General features: G+C 42.6%; 1 protein-coding gene across 1 annotated transcript in view; it reads left to right on the plus strand.

Moving 5' to 3' along the window:
- SUPT4H1 (SPT4 homolog, DSIF elongation factor subunit) overlaps positions 1 to 18,715 on the plus strand; it is a 69,906-nt gene that overhangs the window by 13,176 nt on the left and 38,015 nt on the right. The window contains exons 2-3 of the mRNA XM_069226864.1: positions 2,740 to 2,846; positions 8,360 to 8,415. Of these exons, the coding sequence (XP_069082965.1) occupies positions 2,740 to 2,846; positions 8,360 to 8,415 (163 nt within the window). The remainder of the gene's footprint in view (positions 1 to 2,739; positions 2,847 to 8,359; positions 8,416 to 18,715) is intronic.

The raw sequence follows: 18,715 nt of genomic DNA on the forward strand, positions 1-18,715 counted from the left end.
GGATTGTGTTTTGACTTACCCTGACTGGGACTGTGGTCCCTACATTTACAAGGGTGTATAAATCTGCCAACTAGAGACCCAATTTCTAATAGCTAGCGTTTATTGGTGCCTTCTGACTAGGCGAGCAGGGAGGCAGCCTCTTGTGTAATGCCCTGGACTTTTCAACGTTTCAGGTAATCCCTCAGCCCATGAGGTGATGAGCCTTCCATGACTAGGAGGTGAGGGTTCCCACTGTAGGATCCAAAAGTATATCGGGAACTCGGGATAGACGGACTGGAAAATCCCAAGAAAGTTCCATCAGAACTGGAAACCAAACTTGAGACCGCCAGACCAGGTTAACAGTCACCAGGTTCGCCATTTGTCTCCAAACCTGTGTTGATACTTGCTGATCATTGCATGATCGGGATCCCCAACCTGACCCGTTTGCGTCCGATACTATCACTAGATCTGGTCGGTAGCTGAATTGTCCATGCTGTTCCAGGCTTCCATGTGGGAACTCCACCATTAGAGTTCCTCCCTTGCTTCCTCGGAAAGGGGAATGGACTGAGAATACGTGAGACCTCAGTGTAGATGAGAGGATTTGAAGTGTTGTAAGGCCCGATAGTACAAAGGACCTGGGAATATGGCTTTTATATGGACTAGGACAGAAGACCCACGATTTGGGCGAGGTGCCGTAGAGAGATGGTGGGTCTGACCAGGGTCAGTCTGATTTCGTGTCTGAATTTGGATAGCGTCCAAGATGGTCGACTCAGCGTGGCTTGGACAGAATCTACCATGAAGCCCACAAATTGGAAAGTTTGACACAGAACTAGAGATGACTTCATTTCATTGATCACGAAGCCCAAAGATTCCAGCAGTTTGAAGGTGGTTCGCCAATTGTACTAGAAATTGGTCCATAAGGAGAATGTCATTGAGGTGTATAATGAGCTGAATACCTCGTTTACCCAATTGCGCAAGAAATGCGATAGTCTGCCACCAAGTTTGATCCATGAGAGGGGTTGTACACTCACCTTGGGAAGTGTTAAAGGAGCTGTTCCCCCTGGAACTGTTTCTGGTGCCTCAATGACAAGGCTATCTCCTGGTGGGGTAAAAGTTTTTTAAGTGGGAGGGGTTTTGCCTTTGCCCCCGATGTGGACCTGATCCTCTAGAGGCTTGTTAGCTGGATGCACGCCCCCTTCTGCGGCAGGCTGGGGCAAAAACACAGGGTGTAAAAAATCCCTTGATGGATGTTTGGGCCTGATCCAGGGAATAGAAAGTGTTAATGAATCTGCCTAACTCTCACCTAAATGGGTCACTGAAGAGGCCCGATTTGGTAATGGGGCCTACCTCGGACAGCGACAGTTCCCCCAGTTTAGTCTAGCTTCATTAAAAGTGACTAGTGTCGCTCCATGGAAATTGCACTATTGGCATTCCCCAGGAAGATTATTGCTCGTTGAGCCCAGCCTGACAAGTCCTCTGGAGAGATCAGGGATCTGGATGACTTAGCATCTTTGGTCATGTCTAGGATTTTAGATAAGGGCCCTTATAACATCTAGAGGCTTATCCTTACATGAACGTCAGGATCAATGTATCTTCTTTTTGTGGCTCCTTACAAATTTGGCATGAAAGGTGGTCATTCTGGCATTGATTTCCCGGGGTCAATGCAACTTTGTCTCCAATGAGGGCCGAGGACATCCTGCCTTGAAGCAGTTGAGGACTTCTTTATCAAGGGGCTTGTGTAGGTGACTTGCTGCATACGAAGGCACCTTGGGGGCTGGGGACTACTCCACTGAGCGCGGATGTAGCCAGTCATCTGGGGTCAACATATCTGAGCCTAGGTCTTGTTTGGAGTCAGGCGCAGGAGTCTGGATTTGCCTATGCTTCATGTTTTCATGTTTACATTTGATTTTTAAAGGCTGCTGGTTCATTAAGTGAAGATAGAATAAGCCTCGTCCTCGCCTCCAGTCCCGAATTTGTGTATTTTCATAAAGCAACATGCTGACATTACCTAGCCGGCAATACAACATATTCCAAGTTTGTAATTGAATAGTGTTTATTACTGATTTGGTTTCATTTTTTGTTGTTATAACATTTTCCTTAGTCCCAGATGACACGTCACTCTCCCTCCCAGGGATCGAGAGAGAGATCCCCTGCCATTGACCGTCAATCTCCCTTAGGCCTAGTATGAAAGGAGTATAGCAATTATTGACTTAATGGTTGCACAGTTTTGAGTGCACCCCTATAAAGAAGCAGCGGGCTGAATATCCAAGTGAACAGCAATTTGTTGTAGGAGAAAAGAGAAAACCCTTCTTGCCACCAGACCGCCACACACCATGGTTCAGCAAAATCATCCGTGCATCGTGTGCAAGGCCATTGATGACCTCCAGCATAACCTCAATTAAGGAAGACCTAACGATATAACAACAAAACGGTGTTAATGTGATAATGTAGACTGTGAAGCCTTAGGCTGTACTTTTGAAAACAGGAAAAAACACTGAGCATCTTGCGTGGATTTACAGCATGATAAAAAATGTAAGAGCTGCTTTCAGTAGCCCCATGCTTAATCTCAGGTATGTGTTTTCATGGGAGTGACTAAGGTAGGACTTTCGAATTAGAGGAAACTAACATTGCCTCTTCATGCTCATAGAGTATCGGGTGTAATTCAGATCGTAGGTGTGCGGTGATTGTATTGTATGTATTTCTTTCTGTTGGGGAAACAAATGTATATATTCATTTAATTTATGAAACTTTACTTTTCAGACCATTGACCAGTTTGAGTACGATGGATGTGATAACTGCAACGCCTACATCCAAATGAAAGGCAACCGTGAGCTTGTGTATGAATGCACTAGCTCCTCCTTCGATGGGTAAGTGCAAAACAGTGTGCTGCCACAGCAGTCCTGTCACTGACCAATTCCATCGATGACAGTTTGATTTCTTTTTCAGTTGTGGCACTGCTGGTATTTCACGTTCTTGTCGCACTATTTTGGGATTTCTTGTTTGTGGTGGAAGTGACAAGGTGTTGTGGTGCGGGTAGGATGTTAGGTCCTGTGGCATACCGCTGTGTTGACAAAGAAGCTTGTGGCACACCATGAGGTAGCTTATGGCATAGGTAGGTACCAAGGTCACTAAAACAGCGTTTGTTACTTCTGGGATAAGTGGGTATTGTGTCATGGCAGGGTATAGTGATTGCACAGAGCAATCCAAGTCTGGTGCTGTGCAGGATTTGCTTTGAGTCGGATGGATAGGTGTTCCAAAAACGGTCTCTATGCACTAAAGAGAGAATGCTAATTAACAACAGGAAACAGAACTTTTTCAGTGTATTCATAATATGAAGCAAAATAGTTTCAGATTTGTGTAATGATACAAGAGTTGCGCAATTATGCTTTAAAAATATCTAAAGCTATGCACAAGCATGGGAGAAAGTTCTTGCAGGGGCATATTTGTTGTAAAGACAGTGGGAATACTGCCGAATAGCTTCATGAACTATGCAGGCATCTGTTAAATAATTATTTTTATGCACGAGCGCAAAGCGCTTCGTCCATTCTGTAATCTCTCTTTGGGCTTCAAACCACGCCCATGGCACGTCAGTCACTCACATTAGTTCGTAGGCTTGCCTTTTAAAATCCGCTTGCTATCATTCGTGAAAGGCATGCATACGTCATGCCTTTTCCGGTGTTTAGCCCACCTACACAGCACCGGTAAACTACTGAAAACATCAGAGGCTCGATGTTTTCAGCCTGGGGTCCGGACTACTATATCTGTTTATTTTTCACGCAGCGCGATCGCGCTGCATTATATATAGTGCGATCGCTCTGGGTTTTTTTTTTTTTTTTTTTTTTTTTTTTTCTTTCTGTAATCAGCTAATTTTTTCCTGTGGCCATTGTGCTTTCTAGAAGCTGCAGGCAAGTGGCTGGTCTGATTTGGTCTGAACCGGTGCAAAGATTGAACCACTTAGGCGAGGTAACGTGTTGCACGGTCCCACAGCATTTACTGCTTGAAGGGACAATTTTGCTGGTTCTGCCTGTTGATACAGTCTAGTACAGCCAGATCCAGTCTTTGATCACATAGCACCCAGGGAAAACCAAATTTGGTGCACCTTCTGAGTTAGGAAGGCCCGTGCCTCGCCGCTTTCACTGCTCCTGACCCTGTTTTTCCCCCGTGCTACTGCAGATGATCTTGGCAAGGGGCACACGCCAGCCTGGTCCTGGCTGATTACCTTAGTATTGACCTGCCTGCGGGCACACCTCCCCCCACTTTCGCTCACCTGAACCAACTATTAACATGCCATAGTGGAGGTGAGAGGCCACGGAAGGGGCGAGTGAGATTGAGGGTGCTTCTCTGCCCTCTTTCCTCCCCCGTGCTGCTCTGTCTTGTGGTATACTTCTCTGCCTCTGCCCCGGATCTCTGTGTTGCTCTGTCTCACTGTGTGCTCCTGAGTCTAACTCCTCCCCCCAAATTACACCTCTCAATATTGCTCGTCACGCCGTGTGCTTCTCTGCCCCTCCAGTGTTGTTTACGTGCTCCTGTTGCTTCCCACATTTCTGTGAGGTTCCGTGTGTTGCTTTCACTCTGTGTGCTTCTCTGCTGCTCCTGTGTTTTTTACGTCCTTGTGTTGCTTTCCGTGTCTCTGTGGTTCTGTGCTCTCCCCGTGCTGCTGTCTCATGTGCTTCTCTTCCCCACCACCTGCATCCCCTGTTGTGCTTCTCCTTACCATCAGGGATGATGTGAAGCATGGCCAACACCCGTAGGCAAAGCTGATAGGTCCCAAAGGCAGGACATATTGGCTTTGCCACTGTTTGTTATTAGGTCTGGCTGGTCAGTGATGCTGTCTTAACCGATTTCCCTTTTTTAAATATACATTATGGGGGCTCTGGCACCACACACAGAAGTATTACTCTCTCACTGCTGGCTTTTTGGTGCATCATTCAACCTCCTGTGGAGTGCTTGCACTACAATGCATGAGAGACTTTTGTACATTTCAGATGTTCAAATCATCACACATTAAATTATTTATCCCAAAGAAGAGTTATATCCAGAACATCATGGTGTTCTTTTTGCATTTTTCCCACTGCAGATGCCTTTTCTTAAATATTTTAGTAAGAACTCAAAGCCAGTATTACCTTTGCCAGTGCTTGTCTTTTTTTTTTTTTTTTTTTTTTTTTTTAAGGATTTAGCTTTCTTTTTTGGCAAAGGTATCTGTGGCACATAAAGATAAAGCAAAATAGCAAAGATAACTTAATTTGGTCTAATGGAGAAATTGTGACTTTTAATACAGATCGCTGATAATCCAACTGGCTATGCTTCACAACCCCAGAATATTTTTGTGTAAAAATAAAAACATGCATGAGCATTTAGGTAGATTTCCAGAGCGCTGCAATATTCTAACTTTTTATTTACTCCATTTTGAGATGCCATAGAATTGATTTGTCCCGAACTGGGAATTTTCAGCTCCTAATAAAATATTCAGTATTTACTGTAACCTATGTTTATGGGTGAGCGCAAAGCACTCAGTCCCGTGTTGTAATCTCTCTTTGGGCTTCAAACTACACCCATGTCATGTCAGTGTCTTTCATTGGTTTGTGAGCTTGCCTCTTGAAATCTGCTTGCTTTCATTAGTGAAAGGCATGCATACGTCATGCCTTTTCCAGTGTTTAGCCCTCCTCGAGTGCAGCGACCAAGTACTGAAAACCTAAGAGGCTCCACGTTTTCGTCCGGTTTCTGGACTACTTTTTCCTCTTTTTTTCACAGCACGATCTTGCTGGGCAGAAGTCGAGCGCTTTGCATGACATCGACCCTGTTACATAGTTAATTGCACTTTTGCCGGTTACATGGATAATTGCACTTTTGCCGATGGGTTTCACTACGAGTGAACTTTTATTTCCCTTTGTGTGTCTGCTTTACACTGATGATGGCCGTCAGCTCGCTTATGTGAAGCTTTTACTTTTCATTTTATATGGCAAGAGAAGTCCAGTAAATGTGTTATTTTCATTTTCAATTTATGTGGCAAGAAAAGACCGGTTAGGAGTTTACAATGCTAATTGCTCTAGCTCAAGCAAGCGTGCGATCTGTTGCATTGCAAATGCTTGTTTCCATTTGTAGCTAATGGAGTGCTTGGAGGTAATGGAGTTAGAAGGCAGGCCTAAGTGGACTACGTTGCGTAATCTAAACCTGAATGTATTAAGGCGTTTACAAGCCACATTTGAAGTGAAAGAGAACAACATTGAATAATGTTTTGTATTATTAGCAAGTAATAGAAGCATGATCTGATGGTATCTGTTCTAGAGGTTGTAGGAGGCTGGCCTGACTTGTAATGGTACCAGAGGTACTTACACCTTGTGCCAGGTCCAGTTATCCCTTATTAGTGTAGAAGAGGTGTTTCTAGCAGCCTCAGACTGATAGAATGTAGCTATGGCAAAGCAGCTTAGGCTGAACTAGGAGACATGTAAAGCTCCTACTATACCACTGGTGTCATATGCACAATATCATAAGAAAACACAATACACAGAATTACTAAAAATAAAGGTACTTTATTTTTATGACAATATGCCAAAAGTATATCAGTGAGTACCCTCAGTATGAGGATAGGTTATATACACAAGATATATGTACACAAACCAAAATTAGGTAAGTAATAGCAAGAAAAGTATTGAAAGCTGTGTAGAATTACAGTAGATTGCAATAGGAGCACATAGGTATAGGGGCAACACAAACCATATACTCCAAAAGTGGAATGCGAACCACGAATGGACCCCAAACCTTATCGTTATCTGGTGAGATCCCCAAAGCAGAGACCCTAAATAGCCAGAAAAGGAGGTTTAGTTACCTAGGAAGGAGGATTGGCTACCAATGGGGGTAAGAGCCTATCGGAAGGAGGCTCTGACGTCACCTGCTGGCACTGGCCACTCAGAGCAGTCCAGTGTGCCCCCTGCACCTCTGTTTCCAAGATGGCAGAGGTCTGGGACACACTGGAGTAGCTCTGGACACCTCCCCTGGGAGGTGCAGGTCAGGGGAGTGGTCACTCCCCTTTCCTTTGTCCAGTTTCGCACCAGAGCAGGGCTGGGGGATCCCTGAACCGGTGTGGACTGGCTTATGCAGAGATGGGCACCATCTGTGCCCATCAAAGCATTTCCAGAGGCTGGGGGAGGCTACTCCTCCCCAGCCCTCACACCTATTTCCAAAGGGAGAGGATGTTACACCCTCTCTGAGGAAGTCCTTTGTTCTGCCTTCCTGGGCCAGGGCTGCCTGGACCCCAGGAGGGCAGAAACCTGTCTGAGGGGTTGGCAGCAGCTGCAGTGGAGACCCCGGAAAGGCAGTTTGGCAGTACCCGGGTACTGTGCTGGAGACACAGGGATCATGGAATTGTCACCCCAATACCAGAATGGTATTGGGGTGACAATTCCATGATCTTAGACATGTTACATGGCCATGTTCGGAGTTACCATTGTGAAACTATACATAGTTATTGACCTATGTATAGTGCACGTGTGTAATGGTGTCCCTGCACTCACAAAGTCCGGGGAATTTGCCCTGAACGAAGTGGGGGCACCTTGGCTAGTGCCAGGGTTCCCACACACTAAGTAACTTTGCACCCAACTTTCACCAGGTGAAGGTTAGACATATAGGTGACTTATAAGTTACTTAAGTGCAGTGGTAAATGGCTGTGAAATAACGTGGACGTTATTTCACGTAGGCTGCACTGGCAGGCCTGTGTAAGAATTGTCAGAGCTCCCTTTGTGTGGCAAAAGAAATGCTGCAGCCCATAGGGATCTCCCAATACCCTGGGTACCTCAGTACCATATACTAGGGAATTATATGGGTGTACCAGTATGCCAATGTGAATTGATAAATTTAGTCACTAGCCTGTTAGTGACAAATTAGAAAGCAGAGAGAGCATAACCACTGAGGTTCTGGTTAGCAGAGCCTCAGTGAGACAGTTAGGCATCACACAGGGAACACATACAGGGCACATACTTATGAGCACTGGGGCCCTGCCTGGCAGGGTCCCAGTGACACATAGACTAAAACAACATATATGCAGTGAAATCTGGGGGTAACATGCCAGGCAAGATGGTACTTTCCTACAGAGGTAAACTGGCATCAAGAAGAACTCTGTTTCTAACAACCCTACTTGAGTAAAAAGACAAGGCTACAGATTTCACCCGCTTATTGGGGAGGTTTTCAGTCTCCATTATTTCTGATTTTAAGAGATTCAGTTATAACTGATTTTATTAGTCCATTTTCTTACAATGTTTAGGGCCAAGGTAAGTTCCCAATTTGCCACACCTTCTCTGGTTCTGTTAGTATATTGAGCCTAATTGCAGTGTTTCGGTAGCATTTTAAATTGTGGTGTGTTCTAACTGTGTTTCTTTCTTTACAGCGTAGTCGCGATGATGACTTCTGAAGACAGCTGGGTTGCTAAATGGCAAAGGATTGGTGAGTTTTTCAGAGATTGAGCAACTTCATTGAGAATATCTCTGTGCCCTATGAAGCAGAGAATTGGTGGCTTCTGATACAAATATAGCTTTTCCTATATATGAAGCAGAGATTGTGGTGCTTTGGAGAAGGTAGCGGATTGCCAGTTACCTTTGATGTGAATTGTGGCGGACCTCTGACATGGCGAGGAGGAATTATTCAGAGATCCCACCAGTAAAGGAACAAATTAAAGGCTTTCTGGGGGCAGGGTTTTCATTTTACTAATGATGCAGTGAATTAATATCTGTTTAATGGTACTTAAAGATCTCACCTATGGTGTTTAGAATGAATGGTTTCTGAAGGAATGGAGGCAGGTTTTTGCAGCTCTCATCCTTGGAGCAGAAAGTGGGTGATTTACGAGGATGGGGAGTTCAGAGATTTCTCTTGAAAGAGAGAAGAAAAAGCTACTGGCACACAGCATCAGTTCTTTTTCATATGTTTCTGCCTCAGATTAATTCCTTCAAGATTGCTTCTTTATACCGGTATGGGTGGAAGTGTGGGATACTGTACCATACTTTAAACCTCACTTACGAAATACCCCCTAACCCGCCCTTCACACAAAACAAGCTCTTTGGAAAGAGAGCTCCATGTCTTTAAATTTATGTGCCCTATCTTTAGTGAGCACCCCAGTTTAAACTATCTTTTAATTTTGTGACTACAGCCGAGTCCGAAAAGCCCTGCTGCCGATGGAGTAGTGAGTTACAAGTTTCGGGGCCCTTCTAGATAATGTTCATTCTAGTTAGAATGTACGACTACCTTTGTTCTGGAGCACATGTGCCACAGGATATCAAGAGTGGCATGGCATCTTACATGTTTTGTCCATCTAAGGAATAAAGCAGATTCAGCTTGCCATGAAAAATATGTAGACACTACACAGCAGATATAGGAGGCTTACAAAAGAAAAATTTGTAGGCTGCATAGAATGAAAATCTGCAGCATTCTGTTTGAACACATAATGGAGTGTCTCTTAGTACGTGTGCAAAACATTAAATCATTAACCCTTTCGTTGCTGGGCCTTTTTCTCTCTAGAATGCTAAGCCCTTTTTGTGCTGTTTAGGGTAGTTTGTGCTTAGGCCTCTAACTTTTCCACATAAGGTAAACCACACCAAACTTACTTTTTTTTTCTCCAATTTTCCAACATGCTGGGGATTCCAAAGCTACCCAGGGTTTTGGGGGAATTCCCCTGGAGAGAACTGACAATTGGTGCTTTCAACCTTCTTCTAGTTTGTGGTGGAAAACAAGGAGGGGAAAAAACCGTCAGTGATCCCGGAAAACTATAGATTTTAGAAAAGTAGACAAAATACTGAATTCAGAAATGGCTCATTTTTGTAGCTACCTCAAGGTTTTCTCAGGGAAACTAACCGGTGAAATAAAAAACATTGAGTGAGTAGGAAAAATGTCCCTTCGTGACAGCGGTTTCATTTGTAACTTCTAGTCACAATGGCTGATTTACAAAAGCAATATTCCATTACTAGATCTTTCTGGTTACAGGGTATATAGGTTTTTTGGCTTGTAGATTCTACAAGAACCTGAGGTACCCAGTGCCAGTAACTGAACTGAACCTTATTGTTTTCTTCATTGTGCACCAGGTATAGAGCAATTCTTATGGTTAAATATAAGGAGTGAAAAATGGATAGCAAGGTAACCTATGTATTTCTGAAATAGGCACCAGATAGTTTCTTAGGGGCTAAATGCCCATCTACTTTGTGGGTACCCATACTATGAATATGATTCAAAGGGCATTTTTCAAAATGTCTGGCTTATGTTTGGAAGGCACAAATGCAATTAATAATAACAAATGTGTTAATGTTCTGTATTCCCACATGTTTCCTGATAAGAAGGGTACCTCTTTTGTCTGGGTAGGCCTAATGCCAGTGCCAGGAAAGGCCCCAAAACAGAACATGGACATGTAACATTTTTTTTACTGAAAACTGACTTTATTTTCCCCCAATGTGGCTAGCTGTGGATTTTGGGCCCTAGCTCAATAGTCATCTATGGAAACATGGACATTTTTTAAAGCTAGACACCTGGGGGAAATCCAGGATGGGATAACTTGCATGGCTTGCATCAAGTTTTTGTACCCAGAAACCCTTACAAACCTCTAACTTTGATTAAAAAAAAAAAAAAAAAAAAAAAAACTCAACTTTCTGTGATGGAAAGTTCTGGAATCTACGGAGAACAGTACATTCCCTACCATCAACCATTCCTCTAAGTCACTTGATCACATTGATTTCTCACTTCTGTAGGTAGGCCTAGTGCCCACAAAAGGATAGGCTCCAAAATAAAATGGGGCGACATCAACATTTGCTGTTGCAAAAAATGATTTGGTTTGGCAGTGGGGATAGTGGCGTTTTTTGGATGGCGATCGACAGCCACCCAGGGAAACCTACAGAACCCAAATGTTTCTGAAAACTAGACACCCAGGGAAGGCCAGGATGGTGTGCCTTGCGTGGATCATACAAAGTTTGCTTACCAACAGTGCCCTGCAAACCTCAGACTTTGCTTAAAATTGCGCATGTATTTCTGTGACATAAATTTCTGGAATCCACTTAATTCCTACCACCCAGCATTCCCACTTGTCCAGATAAAAATGCTACCCCAATTGCGTGGCTGGACCTAGTGCACGCACCAGACACACATTAAGCCAAGGTGAATGGAATTGTCGCAGAGTGACTCTCATTGACCCTGGTTTGATTTGTGCCTGTCAGGCAGGGCATTGTGAACCCTTGTTGGGCATCATGTGAAGTACGGGGACACAGCCTGCCAACCATGCTAAAGGCCATACCAAGCAACTAGCCATATGGCAAGTAGGGCACAATACCATGTGTTTTTTACGCAACTTATGGTTTGCAAGTCCGAGATCTAGATTACAGTCCTGACTCTAAATTGCGAATTTCAGTTTTTTTCACTTTTCATTTGAAACCATAACTGCACTATACCTGTGTTTTTTTTTTGTTTTTTTTAATGAATTTCTGAGGATCATTTAAACACATGTTAAGTATTTATAACCAAAGCTAACCTTAACTTCACTTTGACCTTTGTTTTTTCAATGAACATATAGATTTTTATTTTGCACAACTCTTCAAGATTGCCTCTTTTTATAAGTATCCTATTGTGTGTCCCTTATATTTACACATCGAGAAGCCATTGTTGCTACAGTATGTCTGCTGCATCAATTTTAGAGACGCTACTGTTGCTGCATAATTGACAGTCTGCTCCATAATTTGCAGATTTGAAAACAAATGTTTCTAGCTCAAACAGACCAAGGTTACTTTGAAAAAAGTGCCACCCTTTTCAATGGTTAACTGGTCACCTTAAATTTGCTATTTCAGTACTTGGGTGTTAAACTAGTACTAGTGAGGTGAGACATTCCCCAGATAGCATTAATGTGTGTTAGAATGACAAATCCGAAAAATAATGCAACCGTCTTATATCTGCCAATGTATTGCGAACTTTGCCATTTTTAAGCATAATTCAGTCACCCCTTAAGCATAATATGGTACCTTACTGCCACCCATTTCCAGTTTCCCCGCAAATACCTGTCTTGAAGGTTAATGACTTTTGGAAAGGGAATGTTGTGTATCCTGCTTCGCAGAGGACAGAAGGTATTGTGGGTGTGCCAAGGGGATCAACATCTGAACACCAGATACATTTCCCACTTTAAAGACCGTGAAGGGCCTTACTAAAAAATAAAAAAATAAAAATAAAAAATCCCATGCATTCAGTAGGGAGGTCACCTGCTTTTTAACATCTTAATTGTGCAGTAGTGACAGAGCCAATATCCACTGAAGCCACGCCGGACTCCTGAACAGGCTGTGCCTAGTCTCTGCACGCCATGCTGAGTGTACGAAATAGTAAAGAAGATGGTAGTATTAAGGGGAAGTATAACCATTGCCTCAGCAGCTAAGCATGAATAGTCGTTTACGCATACTTGTAACCAAATCACCACTATCACATTAGATACGACCCCTGTAACAATAATTTGACCGGTGGTAAGGCACACCTGCGACTTTATCCCACGCGGGGGCGCTGCCTCCTAGTGTGGCGCTAAAAGCACCCATTAAAGAAACAGGCAGTTCGAGTTGGTTATCCTGTAAGGGATCGGAGGATCTGTACTTGTCTGCGCTGTGCTTTGCGTGGGGCCAAGTTAAACTGCATTTCTATGATGTGTTCTGTGGATGAGGTGGTTGCTTTGCTACTGCCAGTATTGTATTGTTTCTGTGTTTTGAGGATGGTACTGAGTTGTTGCCTGTGCTGTATTGTAATTGTGTGGTGCCCTTGCCTTTTTGTGTGATCGATGTTTTCAGTGCTAGTAAAATTGCGCTGGCTGTGCTGCATTATCTGCCTTTTACTGTTGCAAAATGCAGGCAGCATTGCCTCATAATTGCGTCCTCCTGTGATGCATATGTCCTTGACAAAATAGTTTGGTGCTCCTCGGTGTGATGCCATTGATACTTTGTGAGATCAATAAGGTTGTGAACCCAGTGATAAGATCAACATTAATTGGGAAAACCCCATCTATTGCAAGCTACTGGACTCGCACGAAGCTCTTCATTGAGGACATTTCACTCAAAAGGGCGCAGGATATTAGTCTGCTTATTCCATGTAGAAACTCTTGCTTTGGCATCGAAATCCCAATGAAGAGTTTAGAATTATTTAGCGTTGTAAACATCATAGTGACCATTTAAGCATCCACTTCGACAGCTTCGGCCTGTGTCTGAATTATCGAGTGAAATCTACATGCATTGGAGATGCAAATGGTCACAGGAAATGCATTTGTTAGCAGCTCGCTACGGTCGAGGGTTTGCCACATTTTATGTTTGCGATCAGTGATGGAACATTCTTAAACGTTCAAGGATCCGACTGCTCGTGGAATTTGGCTGTGGCTAAGTTGGATCAAGTCTCTTTGAAAGTGTTGTACTGTGCTTTCCTGCCTCCGGCTTGAAACTCGCTTATGTTTTCCTCCAAGTACAGACACCTTATGAATGTGTCCCCCTAAGTGGAGTTCACGTTATTATGGACTATTAGGCTTTCGGCAGAGTGCTGGACAGTGCTGTGGATGGATGTACTTTAAAGTTTGCCCCCATAACGGAAGCTTACTTCTTCCCCTCCGACCAGGCAGTCTGGGGACTGACGTAGATGGCAGTTCTTAACTTGTTAAAGGGCTGGAGGTGTTTTATCTGGCTGCACACAGAGGAGACTAAGAACTGGTAGACCATCCACCGTTACCTTTTCCAGGTGGGATCCAAAAGTGAAGGAATGGATCCACCCCTCTCCCATGTCTGCTTAGGAAAAAAGAGAATCCAATTTACCCTGTTTGGGACCCCACATCCTCCCCGGGAGGCAATATGAAGCTCCTTGTGCGAATACTCCATTCTACCTTAACTTTGTGATTTGATTCTGGGACTGGGGGCTCCTTGGCAAATCCTCTTTAATTTTCTACCACTTGGAATTTCAGCACATATATGGGCAGTTGCATTTCTGATTTGTAAGTTCTTATATATGGTCACTGGAGAAAACGGAGGTTAAAGTGGCGTTATAGTTCTGTGTTGAAATAACACAAAAACTAACATTGAAAAACCAAAAGAACGCAAACTCACCAGATAAAGCTAGCGCTCGCGCTGTGCACTTCTTATGACCCCACATATTTCATCATTCAAGAAATGTTAAATGAATTATTCTATAAACCACTAGATCATTAAAAAAAAAAAAAAGTAGTAAAGCCCCCATTATCATGTACTGCAAAAGTTGACCGTATGTACATGACTACCTGTACAAAATGCAAATGGTGTGGTCATGGAGCCAAGTGTGATTCAGTGTGGTAAAAGTTATATAGGTCACACTTTAGCGACCAGTAATAATTTAAGTATAAAAAGCAAGGTAGATGCTGAGCGCAACAAGTATAAGTAAAACTCATGTTTCAAATAGGTAGCGACTTAAGTCAAAGGCCTCTTAAGAAAAATAAGCGAGAAAAAGTAAACATTGTTCACCGGTGGATTTCTGTGTGCATTCTGATGTTTAAACGAATGTCATGAAGTGCTATCAACACTTTATATAGAAAGTGTAGACATACAAGGTTCATATATTTGTCTAGAATTTCAGTAAATATTTTCAGACATTATACATTGTTGAAGAATGTATAATGTTTTAATGACTCACAAACTCTTTTTAAGTTAGTCTGATTGTAACCTTTGATCTTATGCTGTACACAATTCTACTTATTTTAGGGATGTGTAGTGTATTTTTATAAACTAGAGAGGGTTACCCATATTCTATGTTGGATGAGGTATTTAACAGGTACATCTCATTATGGTAAAAAATGAACAAAGCCTCTTACCGGTATGCAGTGTTCAATAAATTGATCGCATTAATGTGTATAAAAACATTGTTTCTTACACATCTTAATAGCATGAAAAAAGTATAATAGCTGCTAAATATGGGAGATTTCACCGATATGCCTCATGTCTTACATGTTGGGAAATGTTTACAGCCTTTGGCACTACAAAGATATTGGAAAATTGTGTCTAATGTGTAGCTTGCTGAATACCTTGTAGTATGAAAAGCATATAGCAAACTGTCCCATTCATTGGATGGTGTCATCAATGATGTAATGAGTCCTATTATTTGAGGTCATAAGCAGTGCATGGCAGAAGCTCAAAATATAGTTGGCTCAGTAAACTAGAACTGGTGAATTTCAATATTTTAGTTTTTTTCTAATATTAGCTTTTGTGTTATTTCAACATCTAACTCTATTATCACCATCTTTTGTTCTTTTTAGTGAATTGTAGGTTTTTTAAAAAACATAAGATGCTGTTATCATACATAAATATGACTTCATTGTAAGCAATTTTTTTTCAATGATTTTATTTTTAAACAAAAATCCTATTCGTCATACTCCCCTGCTGAGCACAACTTTTGGCCGGCCAGACCCCCTGTGCCTGAAAAACAATCCTAGCACGGGGTTGGCTTCTGGGTCTAGTCTTCAGCCACACCCTGCTCCAAGCCCCCACTGCATATGGCCTTATGTCATGCACAGGGTAGAGTTGGCCGCATCTGTATGTGTGTATTTATATATTAAAAAAAATAAAATAAAATATGCAGTACTCCAGTGATACCACCACACAAGCTTCATCCCATGGTACGTTGGCACTGTGTGAGCTTCACCCAACTAAGCTTGCACAGCCCCACAGTAGCATGGAGGTGGAGTTTGTGCCTCGGTACTGCTGGAGGACCGTACTGGATTCCACAGGGGTGCGACATAAGCTGTGACGCAAAAAACATCTTTATTTTGGCCCCATTATGGAGACTACTTAAAAAGGAGGTCAGAGTGCCCATGCTCCGCAATAGCAGCTGCAGCACATTTCTTCAAATGCCAGCCAATCAGATTGCTGAGTGCAATTGGACTGGTACTACTAGTCCAGTGATACTGAAAATCAAACTGGATAAAAAAAATCTCTCAACCAATCAGAGGCCCCGTTTATTTTTATTTATTTTTTATTTAAATTTATACTACCATGGTACCAGCCGTCCAGATAGCATTGTAATTTTAACCCCTTCATGACCAGATTTACACCAAATAATGAAAAGTCCGGTTTCTGAGTAAAGATCAAACTTCTTGCTATAAATATGGTTTAGTTCCGCTCGTCTGTTTTTATCTATAGCTCTTCCCAAAATTTCCTATGAGAGAACATTTTAGGATTTCACCCCGACCTCTTTTCGTGTTTTTTTTTTTTCTTTTTTTCTTTCTCCCCCCCCCCCCCCCCCCCCCCCCCCCCTTGACTGGTCACCCCAAAACTTTCTAGGAAGTTACTGGTGGATGAACTTGTGTTTTGAGAGTTTTGTGAAGATTCATGAAACTGCTCATCTATGAATGAACTGGCAATCTACATTTATTTTCTGATGTGATTCTGTGACATCAGGGCTCGAGAAAATCATAATGTTACTAGACCTGCAGGTCAAGTAACTTAATCTACTCGACCTAACTGTAATGTACTTGACCCGTAAACGGGTCTCAAATTGTGTGATCCTAGGCAGATAGTTTAGAGTCACCTTTTTCTTCATTCTCACTTATGATTGCACCTTCAAATATGTGAGCTCATCATTTCTGCAGTACCAAAAAAATGTAAAAGTACTAAAGTTTGCTGCATGCATCTCAAGAATCTAGCCCAGATACCCATGCCGTCTAGCCCACATAACCTAGGACTACTTTTAGTTTGCTAACAACATTGCAATAAGGCAAATATATTACTAAACCATGATGCAGTAACATATTCTCATCTGCACAAAGTAACTTTCCAAGAAATGTCTAAAAACCTCTCCACGAACTTGCAGCTTTACTGATGAAACTATATAGTGTTTTAACAATCTTTGAAAATTGGGTTTCAGGAAACTTATCCTTTGCACATCATCACGTTAAGTAAAGTATTCTGATTTGTTTTCACCCTATTAAAATTTTTTTTTTTCATCACACAAATATAAAAAAGGGCTTTCATAACTACTGAAATATATTTTGAAATGTTTGCTCAGTTGACTTAGTCATTTAAATGTGGTGTGTTAGGAAAAACCTGATACCCTAAATGCCTTTATTTTACATTCTAAGCAGCAGGTCACACAGTTCACCTTACAATGTCCTGGAACTCTGCAGTCAGAAGGAAAAGTAATTGTAATACAAAAACTGACGTTCGACCTCTGTCTGTGAACACAGAGCAAATGTGACATAAGAACAAGATTTAAAGGCATCTTTTATGGCCCGCCACTTTTCAACTGAACAGAACACCAAATCGCCAGAAGGGATGAGTAAGTATTAACAAGCATTTGCAATGCAACGGGTCTCGCGTTTGCTCATGTTAGAGCTGATAGCGTTGTAAACTCATATCCCGACTTTTCACCTATCGGCAAAAGTGTATTTATGCACGTAACCCGAAAAAGTGCAATTAACTATGTAAAGCGTTCGACTTCTGCCAAGCGAAATCGCGCTAGTAAATTAGAGAAAAAGTAGTCCACAAGCCGGACAGAAAACAGTGAGTCTTTCATGTTTTCTGTACTTGGTCGATGCGCTCGAGGAGGGCTAGCCACCAGATAAGGCATGACCTATGCATGCCTTAGACTAATGAAAGCAAGCAGATTTTAATAGGCAAGCCCACGAACCAATGAAAAACACGGACGTGACGTCGACAGGGCTCCGAGCCCTTTTCTAAACACTAAAGCGTCTCGCTGCGATACGCGTGCGCGAGCGTATGCAACGAAGGCTCGACCCTAAAAATAGCTCGACCTGATCAAATAAGACCTGCCAATGCGAGTGGTCGAGTGGATTTTTCTGGCTCTGGACATATACATTTTTCTTAACGCACTACTACATTGATGACACCTTGAATGCTTGCCCTCGCTACCCCTTGACACTCCCAAGATGGTAACCTGTGCATTTTTGAGTAGCTTAAAAGAACTTGGACAATCGAGAAGGATGATTGACTGACAAAATTGACACTAATATCTCCCTGTTTTCTCTCTACACCACTGCCAAAGTATCTAAGAGTCTGTCTCCTTTATGCCCCGTTTTTGCTGGAGCCAATATCTGCTTCCGTTTGTCCCTCACCATCTCTTCTCACTTGTAACATAGTAAAAACTGTACACCATTAAAATTTGTTAGAAAAATATGTATTAGTACACAATATTATATTGCTTTTGAGCGGTAGCAAAGGGTAAAACAAACCTACTCTCATCTCTTACCCATCTGCTTAGTGTTATGCCCGTGCCTCTGTCTGGGCTTCCCTTTTTACCAAGTCAGTCTGGAGTGCTGATGATGCTTGGGTTGTCAGTATGTGAAGTGGAGTGGTGCTGACAGTGTAAACTCTGGAGGGTCTGAGCCGAAAGGTGTTCTGTCATTGGTAGAGTATTCTTTCCGCTATTTTACTGCTTCCCTCTGACACTGGTGATGTGTTGGTCTTAATCACCCGTCTAGTGTCTGTCATCAGATGGCCTTCTGATTGACCCGTACCTCCAGGAGGCTTCAATGTTTAAGGCAGGCAATGTTGGCTTAAGTAAAAGAACGCTTACTGCTTCTATCCAAAGTAAGCTGATGGGCATTGACAACTGTGGTCACAGAGGAGCAGCAAAGGCACCTATGATTAAATGTATTGTGCCTTCTGCAGTGCAGTAGTGTAAACCGGGCACTTATATGAAAGAGCCAAATAACCGCGTGGGAGGTTGGTGAAAATACGTAGACTGATGTTAGCATCACTATAAGCAATGTGCAGGATTCGGG

This window comes from Pleurodeles waltl, chromosome 3_2, assembly GCF_031143425.1.
Source record: "Pleurodeles waltl isolate 20211129_DDA chromosome 3_2, aPleWal1.hap1.20221129, whole genome shotgun sequence".
In the NCBI taxonomy this organism is placed as follows: domain Eukaryota; kingdom Metazoa; phylum Chordata; class Amphibia; order Caudata; family Salamandridae; genus Pleurodeles; species Pleurodeles waltl.